Source organism: Giraffa tippelskirchi, chromosome 5 (genome assembly GCF_054371585.1).
Source record: "Giraffa tippelskirchi isolate mGirTip1 chromosome 5, T2T-mGirTip1v1.2.pri, whole genome shotgun sequence".
NCBI lineage: Eukaryota > Metazoa > Chordata > Mammalia > Artiodactyla > Giraffidae > Giraffa > Giraffa tippelskirchi.
Genome location: NC_137279.1, coordinates 77,515,875 through 77,533,237, shown reverse-complemented (window position 1 = coordinate 77,533,237; position 17,363 = coordinate 77,515,875). Strand labels below are relative to the sequence as shown.

General features: G+C 48.9%; 1 protein-coding gene across 8 annotated transcripts in view; it reads left to right on the top strand.

Moving 5' to 3' along the window:
• Positions 1-851: 851 nt before the first annotated feature.
• The window catches only part of PPFIA4 (PPFI scaffold protein A4), a 52,209-nt gene continuing 35,697 nt past the window's right edge, over positions 852-17,363 (top strand). For 3 of the 8 annotated variants that reach the window (XM_081495058.1, XM_081495061.1, XM_081495059.1), the window contains exons 1-2: positions 852-984; positions 15,808-16,211. In XM_081495058.1, the coding sequence (XP_081351184.1) occupies positions 15,978-16,211 (234 nt within the window). In that variant the 5' untranslated portion in view covers positions 852-984; positions 15,808-15,977. Of the gene's footprint in view, positions 985-15,597; positions 16,212-17,363 lie in introns of all 8 variants that reach the window. The other 5 variants (XM_081495057.1, XM_081495056.1, XM_081495060.1 and 2 more) reach the window with 3 other exon arrangements.

Genomic DNA, 17,363 nt, shown 5'->3' with positions numbered 1-17,363 from the left:
CAGTCCCTCAGTCGTGTCCGACTCTTTGTGATCCCATGAATCGCAGCACGCCAGGCCTCCCTGTCCATTACCAACTCCCGGGGTTTACCCAAACCCATGTCCATCGAGTCGGTGATGCCATCCAAACATCTCATCCTCTGTCGTCCCCTTCTCCTCCTGCCCCCAATCCTTCCAAGCATTAGGGTCTTTTCCAATGAGTCAACTCTTTGCATGAGGTGGCCAAAGTATTGGAGTTTCAGCTTCAACATCAGTCCTTCCAATGAACATCCAGTACTGATCTCCTTTAGGATGGACTGGTTGGATCTCCTTGCAGTTGCAGGGACTCTCACGAGTCTTCTCCAACACCACAGTTCAAAAGCATCAATTCTTCGGTGCTCAGCTTTCTTCACAGTCCAACTCTCACATCCATACATGACCACTGGAAAAACCATAGCCTTGACTAGACGGACCTTTGTTGGCAAAGTAATGTCTCTGCTTTTTAATATGCAGTCTAGGTTGGTCATAACCTTCCTTCCAAGGAGTAAGCGTCTTGCCAGTACTGAGACCCAATTTAGGGAGGAGGTGGTTAGAGACAAAGGTGGGTTCAAAGGGATACGTGCTGCACCTCACTGGGATGGAGGCAGGGCTCCGTTGGGCCCTAAAACTCGACTGGCGTTGGGTAAAATCCTGGCTCCCCGCCACCTCACAAGGGACTCTCCGTGCGGAGCCAAGATGGCGCGCAGCCCCAAGCGGCTCCACGTCAAGTGCGACGGAGCGCCTGGGTGGGGGCGTGGCCTCGAGGAGGCCGGTCACCCCCGCCCTTGAGGTGGGGCCGGGGGCCGTCCGCGGAAGGAGAGGGTGGGGCTTGAGGCGGAGCGCTTTGGATCGGGAAGCCTGCGGCTGCCTCCGCGCCTGCTCCGCTCGCTAGGACAAGTCCGGCGCCTGGAGGCCGGGGCGGCTTCCTACGCAGAGCCAAGCTGCCCGGCCTTCAGTAAGCGCAGGCAGGTGAGGCTCCAGAGCCCGGGGTGCGGGAAGGATGTCTGTTTTTCCCACTTCCAGCTCCCCTCACAGTTTGGGAAGGAGGTCTCAGTCTAGCGGTTCTTGGGAAACAGCACCTTTTACTCAAACGTGTCTCTCTGGTAGATACTTTTCCTGCTGCCCCTCACCAGCCTTTGCAGTGCCCTGTGCCCTTGGGGATGAGAATGAGGGGACGATGCCCGATTTGCGGGGAGGGCTTGGAGTTCGCCCTCAGCTCCATCAGCTCGGGGCGGGGGCTCTGAGTTGGTAAGTCTCCCAGGGGGAGCTGGGTGGACTGCGCCCCGGTTTCCCATCCAGAAGAGCCAGAGAAGCGCCAGGGCCAGCTCCGCTGCTTTGGCACAAGGGTACTGAGGTCTTCGTTCTTCCAGGGGTTCTTATCCCCTCCCACATTGCTCATATCAGCCGTTCTTAATATTGCTCGCTCTCCATTCCTCAAACTGCCAGTCTCAGGTTGTGCCAGAGATGCCCACATTTCTGCAGTGCCAGGGGCGGTGGAGGGGAAGGAGCAGCCAATCGGAGGTCTGTTGAAGGTAGGGTTCAGAGTGGGAGCAACCATAAAATAGGGCTGGGTAGAGATTCCTGAGCGGGGAGAGTAGGAGTGGGGAACTGACTTTCCACTACGCAGTTGAGATGTTTTCCAGTACAGTTTGGTTGTGAGTGGGAAAAGAGAGGTCTGGTTGAAGGACTTGGAAACGTGATGTAGCTGGGTTTTTTGTTTTGTTTTGAGAAGGAGGGGGGTGCCAATGTCACCTTTAAGGAGAGATATGCTGGTAGAGGGGTAGGGGTAGTGAGACTGCTGTCCTCTGGTGAGCAAGTGGTTGAGGAGGAGGCTGTCGTTAGCATGGAGATCCTCTCCTGGTGGGATCTTAAGGGGTGCCTCCAGTAGCCACATTTTGGGTTCTTCCCTCAATCTTCCCAGTTGGAACTGGTACCTGCTACTTTGTTCAACATCCAACAAATATTAATTGGGCATCTACTGTAATGCCAGACACCATGCTAGGTGCAGAGTCTTCTGAAGGCAATTTAGAGCCACAGAGCACCTGAAAGGTACACACAGCAGACACTCTGTTAACAGCTCCATTCCTCCTCCCCCACCACTAGCACCAATTTTGTTACACTGCTATTGGATTATGAAAAGATCCGGGTCCACATCCTTTTAAATAACTGTCTTACCTGGATTCCAACCTATCCACACTCTGCCACTAATGATTAGCCAGGTGGTCCCAAGGAAAGCTACCTTAAAAAGGAAGTATTTGAATGATTTCCTTTGGCTGTTTTCTAGGACTTTGCCCTGAGCTGTGAGGAGGCTGCCTGGATTAAGAGGTATCCCGAGATAATGAGGCAATGAATGGAGATAATGAGGCAATGAATGGCGCAATGGTTATTGAAGGCCAAGAATGCACTAGACACCCTCCACAATGAGAGACACCATCTCTGAAAGATAGAAGAATGGGGGTGGGGTGGGGTGGGGTGGGGTGGGGGTGGGGGTGGGGATGTGAAAAGGAAATCTCATCCAGTGGTATCAGGGCATGTGCTGCTGAGCTTGTCATGATGCCAGAACTGTGGCATGTATAAGGAAGGTCTTGCAGCTGGATGATAAGGAGGGATTGGATAGGCAGGGAAGGGCAGGCAGCCAGGATGCTGGGTCTCCTCTCTAGGCTGATTGCTGAAATCTTAGAGCTGGAAATAGTTGTCAGGGATTGCTTGTGGGTCCTTTCAGAGCCACTGAGGACAGCAGGGTGAGAGCTAGGGGAGAGGGAGAGTAGTCAACTGTGGGGGCAGTGAAGCATGGTGAAAACTCAGCAGGGACAGGGAGGTGAGGCCAATGGGGCTTTAGGATATGGGGGAGACAACTGAAGTCTTTCTGTGCCGGGGATACTATACTCTGGGGCTATATGCCCTTGGATGAGTTGATATAGAAACAAGGTGTGGTTTCTAAGTGGTATGGAGTTATGTGAGGTGTGTGTGTGCTGGAGAGGAGGAGTTGGTAGGGAGCAGGGAGCTGCCTCAGAGTTTATTTTCCGGGTAGGGAATTGGGAGAAATAGAGGAGAGGGAGTGGGGTCAGAGGGAGGGACAAGTATATATTGTAGCCACATGAAGTCACCATATGTCCCCCTCTGGCTGCTAGCTCACTAAGTATAATTAGCTCTGGAAGGCATACGGTGCTGGCTTCCAGGAGCATGGCACTTGAGATGGCCACCAGAGTAAAGAGTACTCAGAGGGGTGCTGATGCTGGGCAGACTCTGAGAGGGGGTCCTTCTAGAGGAATTTGCTGAACTGGGAGGGGTCTGTGGAAACTGAGAATGTCATGGGGAAATAGCAGTGAGGGAAGGAGCTCTAAGCCAACTTGGTATGAAACTCCAGGGCTGGCAGAGCCTGAGGATCTGGGCTGCTGGCTCACCACTCACACAAGAAGCATGATGGCTGCCCAGCTCGTGGCTCTGCTTTCAGAGAGCGTTGGGAGCTGCAGCCCCACCTCCCTCAAGCACCTTCCATTCCCCCAAGTGAAGTCAGTTCTAGTCCAGAGAAGCATCTTTCCTGTCAGTCAGGGGCTGAGAGGCCTTGGATGGGGTTGCTTCATTCCCAAAGAGCTGGGGGAGAAACTGTCACTGGTTAACTCAGTTGGTCATACTGCAAGTGGTGCTCAGTGCTGAACCCCAGGATGTGCCAGAGACTGAATATTTGATTACATGCTACTCCATATGTCTTCTTTTCTTCCAAGTAGGCTGTGAACTTTTTAGGGGTTTAGATTGTATCTTACTTGCCTTTTGTATCCATAGCAAGAAGTAATCTAATGCAGAATAGGAAATCTACTCATAGTAATCATTGGATTGAATTAAAGAGGTCTAACTGCAGATCCCTTGGGTTCAATGAAGCCTTGCAACTAGATATTTTTAACCAGGAGCAGAGGATCCTCTGGTCACCCAATACAGTGGTGTTACATTAGTGGAGAAATTAGATTCTATAGTCAGTAAAGGGAAAATTCCTAAATCTCCCATAAAGCATGGTAGGTAGTTTAGGTTTATATCTCTGAGTAATAATACTAATGTACAGATACAGTGTACAGTAATTATAAAAATGTGTAATGTATACAGTGATTTAAAAGAATACTTAGTTACAAGTATAATTTTGTTGCTAAGTCTCTGATGAAAATAGCTGGTTTGCAGAGAGACCTCTGTCGCTCACTTGGGCTTCCCTGGTGGCTCAGTATTCTTGTCTGTAAAATCCCATGGACAGAGGAGCCTGGCAGGCTACAGTCCATGGGGTTGCAAAAAGTCTGACATGACTTAGTGACTAAACAACAATTGCTCACTTTGCCCAGCCAGTGTAGTTTTTTATTCTGATAAATTTATTCTCATAAATGCATGTCTGATGTGACTTCATAGCCACTGTCCTTTGATAGATAACTGTCATTTTAAAGGAGAGATAGGTTTCCATTCAGTTTAAGAAAAAGCTTCCTTAGGACAATGAGGGCTTCCTCATTTAGTAGCAAGCTCTTTATTCCTGAAGGATAATCAAAGAAAGACTGAGCAGTCAGGGATATTATGGAAGGAACTCACTCCCAGCATGGGAGATTGGCCTGCATGGCCTCAGAGAACCTTTCAAATAGGAATCTACAATTCCAGGCAGGGGTAGGAGTAGAGATAGGCATGGGCACTGGATGATAGAGAGTCTTCAGTTCAGTTCAGTTCCGTCGTTAGTCGTGTTGGACTCTTTGTGACCCCATGGACCGCTGTATGCCAGGCCTCCCTGTCCATCACCAACTCCTGGAATTTACCCAAACTCATGTCCACTGAGTCGGTGATGCCATCCAGCCATCTCATCCTCTGTCGTCCCCTTCTCCTGCCTTCAATCTTTCCCAGCATCAGGGTCTTTCCCAATGAATCAGCTCTTTGCATCAGGTGGCCGAAGTATGGGAGTTTCACCTTCAACATCAGTCCTTCCAATGAACATCCAGGACTGATCTCCTTTAGGATGGGCTGGTTGGATCTCCTTGAGTCCAAGGGACTCTCAAGAGTCTTGTCCAACACCACAGTTCAAAAGCATCAATTCTTTGCACTCCGCTTTCTTTATAGTCCAACTCTCACATCCATACATGAACACTGAAAAAACCATAGCCTTGACTAGACGGACCTTTGTTGGCGAAGTAATGTCTCTGCTTTGTAATACGCTGTCTAGGTTGGTCATAACTTTCCTTCCAAGGAGTGTCTTTTAATTTCATGGCTGCAGTCACCATCTGCAGTGATTTTGGACCCCCAAAAAATAAAATCAGCCACTGTCTCCCCATCTATTTGCCATGAAGTGATGGGACCAGATGACATGATCTTAGTTTTCTGAATGTTGAACTTTAAGCCAACTTTTTCACTCTCCTCTTTCACCTTCATCAAGAAGCTCTTTAGTTCTTCTTCACTTTCTGCCATAAGGGTGGTGTCATCTGCATATCTGAGGTTATTGATGTTTCTCCTGGCAATATGGATTCCAGCTTGTGCTTCATCCAGCCCAGCATTTCTCATGATGTACTCTGCATATAAGTTAAATAAGCAGGGTGATAATATACAGCCTTAATGTACTCCATTTCCTATTTGGAACCAGTCTGTTGTTCCATGTACAGTTCTGACTGTTGTTTCTTGACCTGCATACAGATTTCTCAAGAGGCAGTTCAGGTGACCTGGTATTCCCATCTCTTTCAGAATTTTCCACAGTTTATTGTGATTCACACAGTCAAAGGCTTTGGCATAGTCAGTAAAGCAGAAATAGATGTTTTTCTGGAACTCTCTTGCTTTTTTGATGATCCAGCAGATGTTGGCAATTTGATCTCTGGTTCCTCTGCCTATTCTAAAACCTGCTTGAACATCTGGAAGTTCACAGTTCACATATTGCTGAAGCCTGGCTTGGGGAATTTTGAGCATTACTTTACTAGCGTGTGAGATGAGTGCAATTCTGCTGTAGTTTGATCATTCTTTGGCATTGCCTTTCTTTGGGATTGGAATGAAAACTGACCTTTTCTAGTCCTGTGGCCACTGCTGAGTTTTCCAAATTTGCTGGCATATTGAGTATAGCACTTTCACATCATCATCTTTTAGGATTTGAAATAGCTCAACTGCCATTCCATCACCTCCACTAGCTTTGTTTGTAGTGATGCTTCTTAAGGCCCACTTGATATCATATTCCAGGATGTCTGGCTCTAGGTGAGTGATCACACCATCGTGATTATCTGGGTCATGAAGATCTTTTTTGTACAGTTCTGTGTGTTCTTGCCACCTCTTCTTAATGTCATCTGCTTCTGTTAGGTCCATACCATTTCTGTCCTTTAATGAGCCCATCTTTGCATGAAATGTTCCCTTGGTATCTCTAGTCTTTCCCATTCTATTGTTTTCCTCTATTTCTTTGCACTGATCACTGAGGAAGGCTTTCTTATCTCTCCTTGCTATTCTTTGGAACTCTGCATTCAAATGGGTATGTCTTTCCTTTTCTCCTTTGCTTTTCACTTCCCGTCTTTTCACAGCTATTTGTAAGGCCTCCACAGACAGCCATTTTGCTTTTATGCATTTCTTCTTCTTGGGGATGGTCTTGATCCCTGTCTCCTATACAATGTCACAAACCTCCATCCATAGTTCATCAGGCACTCTATCAGATCTAGTACCTTAAATCTAGTTCTCACTTCCACTGTATAATTGTAAGGGATTTGATTTAGATCATACCTGAATGGTTTGGTGGTTTTCCCCCCTTCCTAAAATTTAAGTCTGAATTTGGCAATAAGGAGTTCATGATGAGCCACAGTCAGCTCCCAGTCTTGTTTTTGCTGACTGTATAGAGCTTCTCCATCTTTGGCTGCAAAGAATATAATCAGTCTGATTTTGGTGTTGGCTATCTGGTGATGTCCATGTGTAGAGTCTTCTCTTGTGTTGGAAGAGGGTGTTTGCTATGACCAGTGCGTTCTCTTGGCAAAACTCTATTAGCCTTTGCCCTGCTTCATTCTGTACTCCGAGGCCAAATTTGCCTGTTACTCCAGGTGTTTCTTGACTTCCTGCTTTTGCATTCCAGTCCCCTATAATGAAAAGGACATCTTTTTGGGGTGTTAGTTCTAAAAGGTCTTGTAGGTCTTCATAGAACCATTCAACTTCAGCTCTTTCAGTGTTAATGGTCAGAGCATAGACTTGGATTACCGTGATATTGAATGGTTTGCCTTGGAAATGAACAGAGATCATTGTGTCATTTTTGAGATTGCATCCAAGTAGTGCATTTCAGACTCTTTTGTTGACTATGATGGCTACTCCATTTCTTCTAAGGGATTCTTGCCCACAGTAGTAGATATAATGGTCATCTGAGTTAAATTCAGCCATTCCAGTCCATTTTAGTTCGCTGATTGCTAAAATTTCGACATCCACTCTTGCCATCTCCTGTTTGACCACTTCCAATTTACCTTGACTCGTGGACCTAACATTCCAGGTTCCTATGCAATATTGCTCTTTACAGTATCGGACCTTGCTTCTATCACCAGTCACATCCACAACTGGGTGTTGTTTTTGCGTTGGCTCAGTCTCTTCATACTTTCTGGAGTTATTTCTCCACTGATCTCAGTAGCACATTGGGCACTTACCAACCTGGGGAGTTCATCTGTCAGTGTCATATCTCTTTGCCTTTTCATACTGTCCTTGGGGTTCTCGAGGCAAGAATCCTGAAGTGGTTTGCCATTCCCTTCTCCAGTGGACCATATTTTGTCAGAACTCTCCACCATGACCCGTCTGTCTTGGGTGGCCCTTCATGGCCTGGCTTAGTTTCACTGAGTTAGACAAGGCTGTGGTCCATGTGATTAGATTGGTTAGTTTTCTGTGATTGTTGTTCAGTCTGTCTGCCCACTGATGCCCTCTCTCAGTGCCTACCGTCTTACTGGGGTTTCTCTTACCTTGGACGTGGGGTATCTCCTCTTAGCCACTCGCTGCTCCATCACCACGTAGCCCTGCTCACCGCTCTGTGGAAGAGGATTTTCCTATGTTCGGCTTAGAGGATAGCTGCTAAGAGGAAGGTCAGGCAAGGAGTTTATCCTGGACTCTTCCTTCAGGAGTGGGCATTCTGGAACACTTAGGGGGTGACCACTGCCATCTCTGATGCCCTGGGCTTGGGAAACTAGGCAGTGAAGCTCTGATGGTTGGTGGTAAGTAGAAGGATGGGCTGAGCCTAGTTCCCTGACTTGAACTCACACTAGGCCAGTTGTGGAGTTCCCTAAAATTTTGGTCCTTGTTTGGGGCAGAGCACATGAACAAGTACAGTTTTTATTCCTTCATTATTATTCTTATCCTTCCCTCCTTTCCCTCTCATACATTCTCACAGAAGTTCAAGACCACATATATACTTATACTCTCTCATGATCAGCGATATGCTTTCATGATCATGCACACATGCAAAACTCTCACGGCAGCCATATGCTCTTATGAACATACATAATTTCATGACTCCCAGATGCATTCTTATGATTGCACACACATGTATTTTCATGACCAGTCATGAGCCCTGACTATACTTATGATCACACACATCCACACAGTCTCACCATATTATATACCCACTCATGTTCTCTCTGGAGAAGGCAATGGCTTCACTTTCACTTTTCCCTTTCATGCATTGGAGAAGGAAATGGCAACCCACTCCAATATTCTTGCCTGGAGAATCCCAGGGACGAAGGAGCCTGGTGGGCTGCCGTCTATGGGGTCGCACAGAGTCAGACACAACTGAAGCGACTTAGCAGCAGCAGCAGCAGCAGCAGCATGTTCTCTCATGCACATGGACTCAGGACCCTATTCTCGTGACCATACTCTTATACACATACACACACACACACACACATATCTCTTTCAAGATTATACATTTACACCACAAATTCTCATGACTGTACACTTACACACTCTGTTGTGTGAATACACATGCCTCCCCCCACCATATTCTATTTTGTATCTGCACATACCCCCGCCCCCACACACACTTTTGTGACCACCTGCAATGCACACTTTTTATTGTGCGTACATTTCTCTGGGCAGTTCTGTGTACTCTGGATCTTTCACACCCCAGTCCCTGACAGAACTCCCTTCTGATGTTCCTTATTACCCCTGGACAGTTGTTTTCTGCTATATGGTAGCTCCCTACTTCTTTACTGACTGAGCTACCAGGGTGGAATGAGGACATATATGTGTTAATTAGTGGCTCTGATTAGCAGAAGATGGTTAGGGTTACTGTACTTATGATGTAAATTCAGCCAAAGCCAGACACTATGTTCAGTGGTGCAGCCTATCTTAACTTTTGTAAATAAATAATCTCTATTAGACATTTGGGGCTTCCCTGGTGGCTCAGTCGGTAACAAATCCCCCTGCCATGCAGGAGATCCGAGTTCGATCCCTGGGTCAGGAAGATCCCCTGGAGAAGGAAATGGCAACCCAGTCCAGTATTCTTGCCTGGGAAATCCCATGGACAGAGGAGTGTGGCGGGCTGTTGTCCATGGGGTCACAGAGAGTCAGACACGACTGAGTGACTAAAGTACCACCATTAGACCTTTAGAATGTGGCCCCCAGTGTCTCCTGTGTAGCCTTCCCAGGTTCTTTTTCTGTTGCATTGATGTGCTGCCTCTCTGAGAGAATGTGTGTTTACTTTAGCAGAGATCTGTAGACAATACTTACCAGAGATCTTCTAACCTCTTGTTAGACTTGGAACCCTTTTATGCAAATGAAACCTTAATCAGAAATCCAGTAAAATTCACAGATTTGGAGTTGATGAGATTAAAGAAAGGAAAGAGAGTTCAGAGCCCTTTGCATTTGTCTTAACCTCTTTCCTGTTTTTTTTTTCATGCCAGGCTCCCCCGAAGGTACTCTATGAAAAAGCCCAGTTTTCAAATCCCTGGCTTAATTTAAACAGATAGCTGTGATGGCTATAATTTTGGTTATTTTAGAAGTGGAATTATTTTGGAGATGTACAGAAACCTGCAGTCCTCCTTTCCGCACTAGCCTTTGCCATTAGTCCCCCTTGGGTGATGAGGATGAGAGTGACAAGATGGTTTGACATGCCTGGGGCAGTGGCATTTTATATCTGTGTCCTAGTACGGTTGTTAACAGTGCCTCCATTCACTGTCCTGATTTGGACAGAAAGTTCTTTGCTTACCCAAATGATAGGCCATGTCTTAGTAAGAAGTGGCTTATAACTAACTCCTGTGGAGCAGCTGGAGAGATGGCCTTCACAGATATGGGCCCAGGGGAACCTGTTAGATAGAGCAGGCTCTTCCTGTGTCAGCTGACTATGCTAGCATTCAGAAGTTGAATGTCTTAAGCTGGCAGTCAGTGCTAACCTGTGCTTGAGTAGCATTTTATACTTCTCAGAACAGTTTCATATCTCTTAACTCCTTAGACCCTCATGCCAACCTGTGAGATCACTAGATCGTGTTACATATTATGACTTTCATTTCCCAGATTTGGGAACCTGAAGCTCAGAGAGAGGAGGTCTCATTGCTGGCCCTTTAGAGACCGAGAGAACTGGATGCTTTTGAAGGGATTTTTGGCCAGCAGTGAGAAAGTATCAATAAAGCTTTTCCAAAAGTTTTTTCCTCTGGGAAGGCTTCCTCTAGCTAATACAGATTTTTAGTTTTCTTATTGTACTTGGAGTGGGCTCAGCCTCAATGTGCTTCAGGAGCCTGAAATGCTAAGAATTAACACTTACTGAGTGTTTGATGGACACTGATGTCAGCACTTTGTGTATGTGAGTGAACTCTAGTAATTCTCACATCTGCTATCTGAGGTGAATATTATTATCATCCGCATTTCACAGATGAAGAACCAAGGCTCAGAGAGATTAGTTATCTTTCCAGAGTCACATGAGTGGTCAGTGGAGGAGCCAGTCCATCAACCTGCTCCAGAGTCTGCCTTTTAAGGCAGGAGTGGCCCCCATCTTGCTGTAAAGAAGTTTTAATTTTTTAGAGGGCAAGGTAAATGAACCTAGCTCTAGGCCTTGAGTCAGTTTTTTCTATTTTAGAACTCCCCTTCTTTAAAGTGGGTCAGGGATGGACTTCCCAGAATGACTGTGTCACATGTATCCACTCAACTCTGTGTATGTGAGGCTCACGGTAAGTGTTGGAGAATCCAAATATAATTAGGTTATGGTTCTCACTCTAGAGCCTTTAGTTGAGTTGATGTGCCACAAACAGAGGGAAAAGCTGTTCTGGGTCAGTAGAAAGGCCAATCTTCTGTGTGGAGGGAATCAGAAAGGTTCCATGGGGGATGTGGTGCTTAAGATGAGCTTAAGGGTGATCAGAAGTTCCTTAGACTAATATGGAAAGGATACTGAGGCAGGCCGGATGAGGTGCTAGAAGCTCATGAGCAATAGGTGGACTCTGGGAGCTTGACGGTGAGCAGAGACAAGGAGTAGCAGGGAGAAGGGGCTCGACAGGGCTTTGGAGAAGACACTGAGTGGGGGCAAGTCTTCTTGGGGTTTTGAGCTGGATTAGAAGAGGAACAAGGGGGTAGGATGGACTTCTGCATGAGAGGGAAAGAGAGGTGGGGAGCTGGGCTGCGTTCCACTGAGAGGATGGTGTCAGAAAGTCCCAGAGGGAGGAGGCCGAGGGCTCGGAAGAATGTCTGCTTTTATAGTTCCTGTGGGAATAGGGAATATGGAGTGGTGCGGAAAAGGAGTGGTCTCCTTACAGCTCAGTATAGAGCCAGCCAGGGGGTAGGGGGAGAAGTTTGGTAGGTGGTGGATGAGGCTTTGTAGACAGGTCACTTTCAGTGGGGACGTGGCTGCCTCATGACCATGGTGCCCGCTGTGCAGAGGCCTTCGCTCGGGCTAGAAGTTGGTGGAGGAGGGCTGAGGCAAGCGAACCCTTAGGCTGCTGTCTCCTGAATGAGGGTGAAGGGGGCTGGGGCCCAAGTGCCTTGGCTTCTTGGAAGAAACAGGATGCCTGAAGGAGTCGTGTCCACTCCCCTCTCCTCCATCCTCTATTCCTCTTTGGAGTCAGCCACTGGAATTGAATCCTAGCTCTTCTTCTTCCTAGCCACATAGACTTGATTGCATGACTTGTCTCAATTCTCAAATCTGTGAAATGAGAATTGTGTCTTCCTTGCAAGGAACTTGAGAATTAAAGTTACTATGTGTCAACTGACACCACAATGTCTGGCACATGGTAAATTCTGAATAAATCATAGCTTCTTTCATAATTGTTACTATTTTCCTAGATGACTCTCCTCCATTTCCTCAGGTCTTCACCCTTCCTCCAATTGGGTGGTATCTGACCTTCCTTTTTTACCTCTTTACCCTGAAGGGGCTCTCACCTTGAAGCTCCCTCTTTGCCTGGCTCTTGGCCCGCTTAGACTCAGGCACAGCTCCTGGAAGCTTTGCCCTAGCCCTTGGGCCTCTGTGGAATCCAGTAGCTTTGCCCTTGCCGAGCTGTCTTACCATGGTGGGGCCTGCCGTCTGGTAGGGCGGTGGGAAGCCAGCCTGTGTATGTGTGTGTGTGGTCAACCAGAGCATCACATTCAAGCGCCTATCCCTCCTGTTTGTTCGGAAAAGATGGGGGTGATTTTTAGGGAGCCAAAGAGGTTTCAGAGTCTGCCTCTCCTGTATTCATAAGCGCAGAGGCCTGGTTTTCATCTGACCTCTCCCTCTTCACACACACACATCAGCTTGGTTGGGGGCACTCTTCTGTTGTGTCACAGCCTGCCCACACTTCTCACCACCACAGCTCCTCACATATGTCTGCTTTAGGGGCTGGTAGCTTTTGACCTGTGAGTGTTACTTAGAAATTGTGCAGGAGTTGCGGCTTCTGTTAGGTTGAGATGATAACTGCACTATTTAAAGATGGCCATGGAACCAGAAAGAGCCAGGTGTCCTGATAGGGCTGTCTTGAGCCCCAGTCTGCTCACCACGCTAGTGCAGTTTGTGGGGGCAGCCGTAGAAGTCCTGGACAGTCATCTCAGGGGTATCCGCCTGCCATGCACCTCTGGGCACATCTTCAACCTGTCTATGGGATGCCATTTCACTAGGAGGAGTGGAGTGACTACCTGGCTCTTGGTTTGGAAGGAGCCTGGGGAAGTGATGATGGTACCAAAGTCAGCTTCTCAGTTGCCAGGATGACTGGGAGGATTTCAGTAGGCCAGATCAGACCAAATGTCCAGCACGTCACTGTGGCCAACCTGAGATCCTATGTTCCCTTCCTGAGAACTTCTCAACCCCTTTGAGGAACCATAGAAGGAACCATAAAAACTCCACCACAGGCCCACCTTTGCCCACTACTAACATAATTCATACTCCCCTATAATCATGGGGTGCTTTCTGCTTTCCCAAGCTCTTTATCTATGATCTCATCCCTCTGAGGTGGACTGAATAAGGGTCGTGGGTTCTGTCTTACAGCAGATGTCTCAGTAAGTCAAGACAAGCCCAGGATCACTCAGCTAATCTGTGGCAGAACTGCAACTCAGGGCTCCGGAGTCCTAGCTCTGGGCTCCTTCCTGTGTGTTACACTGCGGGCTGCTTGAGATCTGCTGGACTCAGTCCCTGTGCTCCTGAGCATACTGTGCTCTTCTCCAAAGGACAGCCTTTGCCACAGGGGCCCCTTCCCCAGACTGGCCTTCTCTTCTGCTTCTCATTTCTTCTTCAGGTGGGGGCAGGAGAGTGGGAAAGGATTAGGGCTTGGCTGTTGATGAGAGGTTTGGTGGGGCCAGTGGCCTTTAAATCTCACAGAGTGGAGCATTTCAGGTGAGGAGGGTGAGAGAGTCTGAGGAATTGCTGTTATTAGCATTAGTGAGACCACTCCTCTGGCAGGACTGGGGTAGCAGCTCCTCCTGTCTGCTCCCAGCTACTCTGTGGAGCAGGGATATTGGGGTAATGTAGGGTGCAGAGCAGGGTGCTACTTTTCACCTCATGGGATCCTGCCTTTTACAGTGGCTATCCAGTTTGGAGAAGGGCTCCCTGGGTCAGATTTTGTATGCATTTTCTGTGTCTGGGAACATGTGTATGTCCTAAGGCTCCAAATTCCTGTGTCTGCCAGTGCACATACATATGTGGGCATGTGTGTGCATATATGGGCACACCCACATGCTGCCTGAACTACTGGGTCCTCTGGGAATGGCCGTGGCTGTGGACTTGGGAGTTCTCTAGCTGGTGCTCTGACTTGTATCTCATCTGGGCCCATGTTTCTCCCCTGCATCACTTTGGCTGTCCCCCATTCCTGGGAGTAGGGGAGGATAAGGGTGAATTCAGGTAGAAGAGTCTTGGCCCTTCTTTGGTTCTCCTGCTAGGTTCAGCCCTGCCACAGTGTGTCTGACTTCCTTTGTCTGACTTTTCACTTCACACTGGGTCCAGATGCTGCCTGTCCTCTCCCTGACCCTCCCAGTCTGCCGCCAGAGGGGTAGACAAGAAGCTGTCTCTGAGTTTCCCAGATATAGAAGGGGTAGGGAAGGAAAGAAAGCACCTTTTATGGGGTTTCTCTGAGTCCTTATCACCATGCTGGCTGTCTCACATCCCATCTCTCCTAGAACAGGAGCTTTGAAGACAGCTTCCTCTGAAAACTGATTAGGTGGTAGCCTTCTAGCAGTGAGCAGGGAGACTGGAAGCCGATGGCAGGCAGAAATCCCCAGCTGTTTGCTGCCTTCCTCAGTTCCTTTTCCTTTGCTCTGACTACTGGGCATCCCTGTGCCAAATTCAAGGTGTTATTGCCAGGCTGTGCACATGTTAACCACCCTAGCTGATGGCTTCTGACAGTGCTAGCATTGGGCAATGACTTGGAGGGAGAAGATTCCCAGACATGAGCAGAGGCCCCCCGTGGAAGCCCTGCCCTAGGAGAGTAACCCTCCCCACTCCCCGTCACAGATCCTTCACTTCATTCAGCCCCTGCTCCAGCCCAGAGGTGGCAGTTCACAAGTTGAGAGTGGAAGCCTGCTGTCTGCCAGGATTCAGGAGTAAGGGATGACTTGATCCAGAGACTCTTCCCTGAATGACGGGCATGGAGCAGATCAGGGTTCTCTGCCTGCCCCAGTGTCCAGCCTGGGCCTTGCCAGGTAGCCATGTTGTACCAGGGGTCAGGGTAAGAGCTACTCTGTCCCTGTTTCCTGTGACCCCAGTAGTCTATTCTGTGTGAGACTCATATCCACTAAGAATTCTTTAACCCCTTCTGTACTCACCCTGGCCTGAATGTGGAGGAGAAACCTATGGTGGGGTAGGGACCCTATTTCTCCTCCTCCCACTTGCACAGTCCTACTCGGGAGGACTCTGGCCACTTTCTGGCTGCTCCCTTGCCACTTACTGAATCATACTATATTTGGCCAGCAAGCCATGTGGGTGGGGGAGCCACTCCACTGTGGCTGCCCTTCTGACAGCTGGGGGTGGAGAAAGCTGGCAGCAGAAGCTGCAGCACCGGGCATGTGCATTTCTTGGGAGAACTAAGGAAGGCACCATCTGAGTGAGAAAGCCCAGAGGAGGGGCCTGCCCAGCTCCTCCGCCACTCCCCCACATTCTGATCCAGGTTCCTGCCTTCTCTGCCCTCACCCACTCATCCTTCTCTGTGCCTTTCTCTGCTCAGCTGCTTCTCATAGTAGTCTCTTCTCCAACAGACCACGGCCCTCCAGAAACGATGGTTGTCATTGGACCCACCTGGGACTCTGCCAGGCTCCAGTGCTCAGTCTAAGAGAAGGATCCTCTCTGAGCCCTGCTTGCTCTGCCTGTCATGGCCACACACGGCTGCTTCCTCCTTGTCTGGGGACACAGGGTACCCAGCACCAGCCCAGAGAGCTTAAACCAGGCCCTCTCACTCCGTTTCACAGGGGCTTTCTGGGCACCAGGCCCCTTTCAGACTGAGAGCAACTGATGCCATGGAGAAGCCCCTGCCCACCTCTTCACTCACCTGGTACTGCCCACTGTGAGACCTTTTCACTGGGACCCCCGGAGGTGCCAACACTGTGAGCCACTCCCCTGTCCCCTGCCCACCCCCACCATGTGTGAAGTGATGCCCACAATCAATGAGGGAGACCCTCTGGGGCCTCCCCATGGAGCTGATGCTGACGCCAACTTTGAGCAGCTGATGGTGAACATGCTGGATGAGCGGGAGAAGTTGCTAGAGTCCCTTCGGGAGAGTCAGGAGACTTTGCTGGCGACACAGAGCCGGCTCCAGGATGCCCTGCATGAGCGAGACCAGCTCCAGCGCCACCTTAACTCTGCCCTCCCCCAGGTAAGGCCTGATGTCAGCATCTCTCCTCACCTTCCCCTCACCCAGCACAGCAGAGCCACACCTTCTGAGCCCTCGGCTCTCTGCACCTGTGAGCATCTCAACAGATGGAACTCACAGAGCATTTCCTCTCCTTCGCCTTGTCTCCTTAAACCTTTCCCTGTTTCTCCCAAGCGCCTCAGGCTGAAACTGGCTTCACCTGGAGAAAAGGATGGCCTTTGCAGGAAAACCCCGCCTTAGTGGCCAGCTGCAGTGAGCCCAGGCAGCCAGCAGGTGGCAGCCGGTACTGGGCAGGAAGCTTCCCCTTGGCTGCTCTTCACCAGGGTCTGTTCTTGGAAGTGATGGGTGGGGACCGCAGAGAGTGAAGACGAAGAAGCTTTAGAGACAATCTAGTTCACCTCTCATTGCACGGATGAGAGAAACAAGAGGCATCCCGTGGACAATTATAGGTAGAACTGTGACACCTCTCTTATTCTCCTCCGTCAACACAACTAGTAGCGATTATAATCACCCTTTATGGTATCTTCTGTATGCTGAGCACTTTGCATGGGGTTTCCCTCACAGAATTCTCACAACTGTAAATTTGGTGCTATTATCACCATCACCTCTATTATACAAATGATGAAACTCAAAACTTGAGGAGATTGGTGAATTGCTTCTGACCGCCCTGCCTGTAGGGGAGCCGCCGGGGTGGAGGAGGCGGCCCTGAGGAGCTGGAGTGCCCCTCTGCTCCTCGCACGTGGGGAAGGGCCAGAGCAGGCGAGGTTCCTACCCAGGCTTCAGAAGTGTGTGCAGGACAGAGTCTTATGATGCTTTCTAGATGGGAATATGGAGCCCTGGTGAGGAACTGGGGTGAGAGATGGGCCCACCCTACCCCCACTGTGTTTGGAACCCTGAACAAGCCCTGGGATGAAGGAACCACCTGCTTCTAGGGAGCTCATACACTAAAAAGGAAATAGACAAGAACCCAAATGACAGGAAGAGTGTGGAGGAACAGAAGAGGGGCTCCAGAGGACTGTTAAAATCATATCAATGGTTAAAATAGGGGCCAGATCATTGATCCTCATAGCAACACTTGAGGGAGGGCTGTACCTTTCGGATTAGAGGTTCAGAGAGGTTAGGCATTTTGCCCAAGATCACAAATGGGCAGAGCTA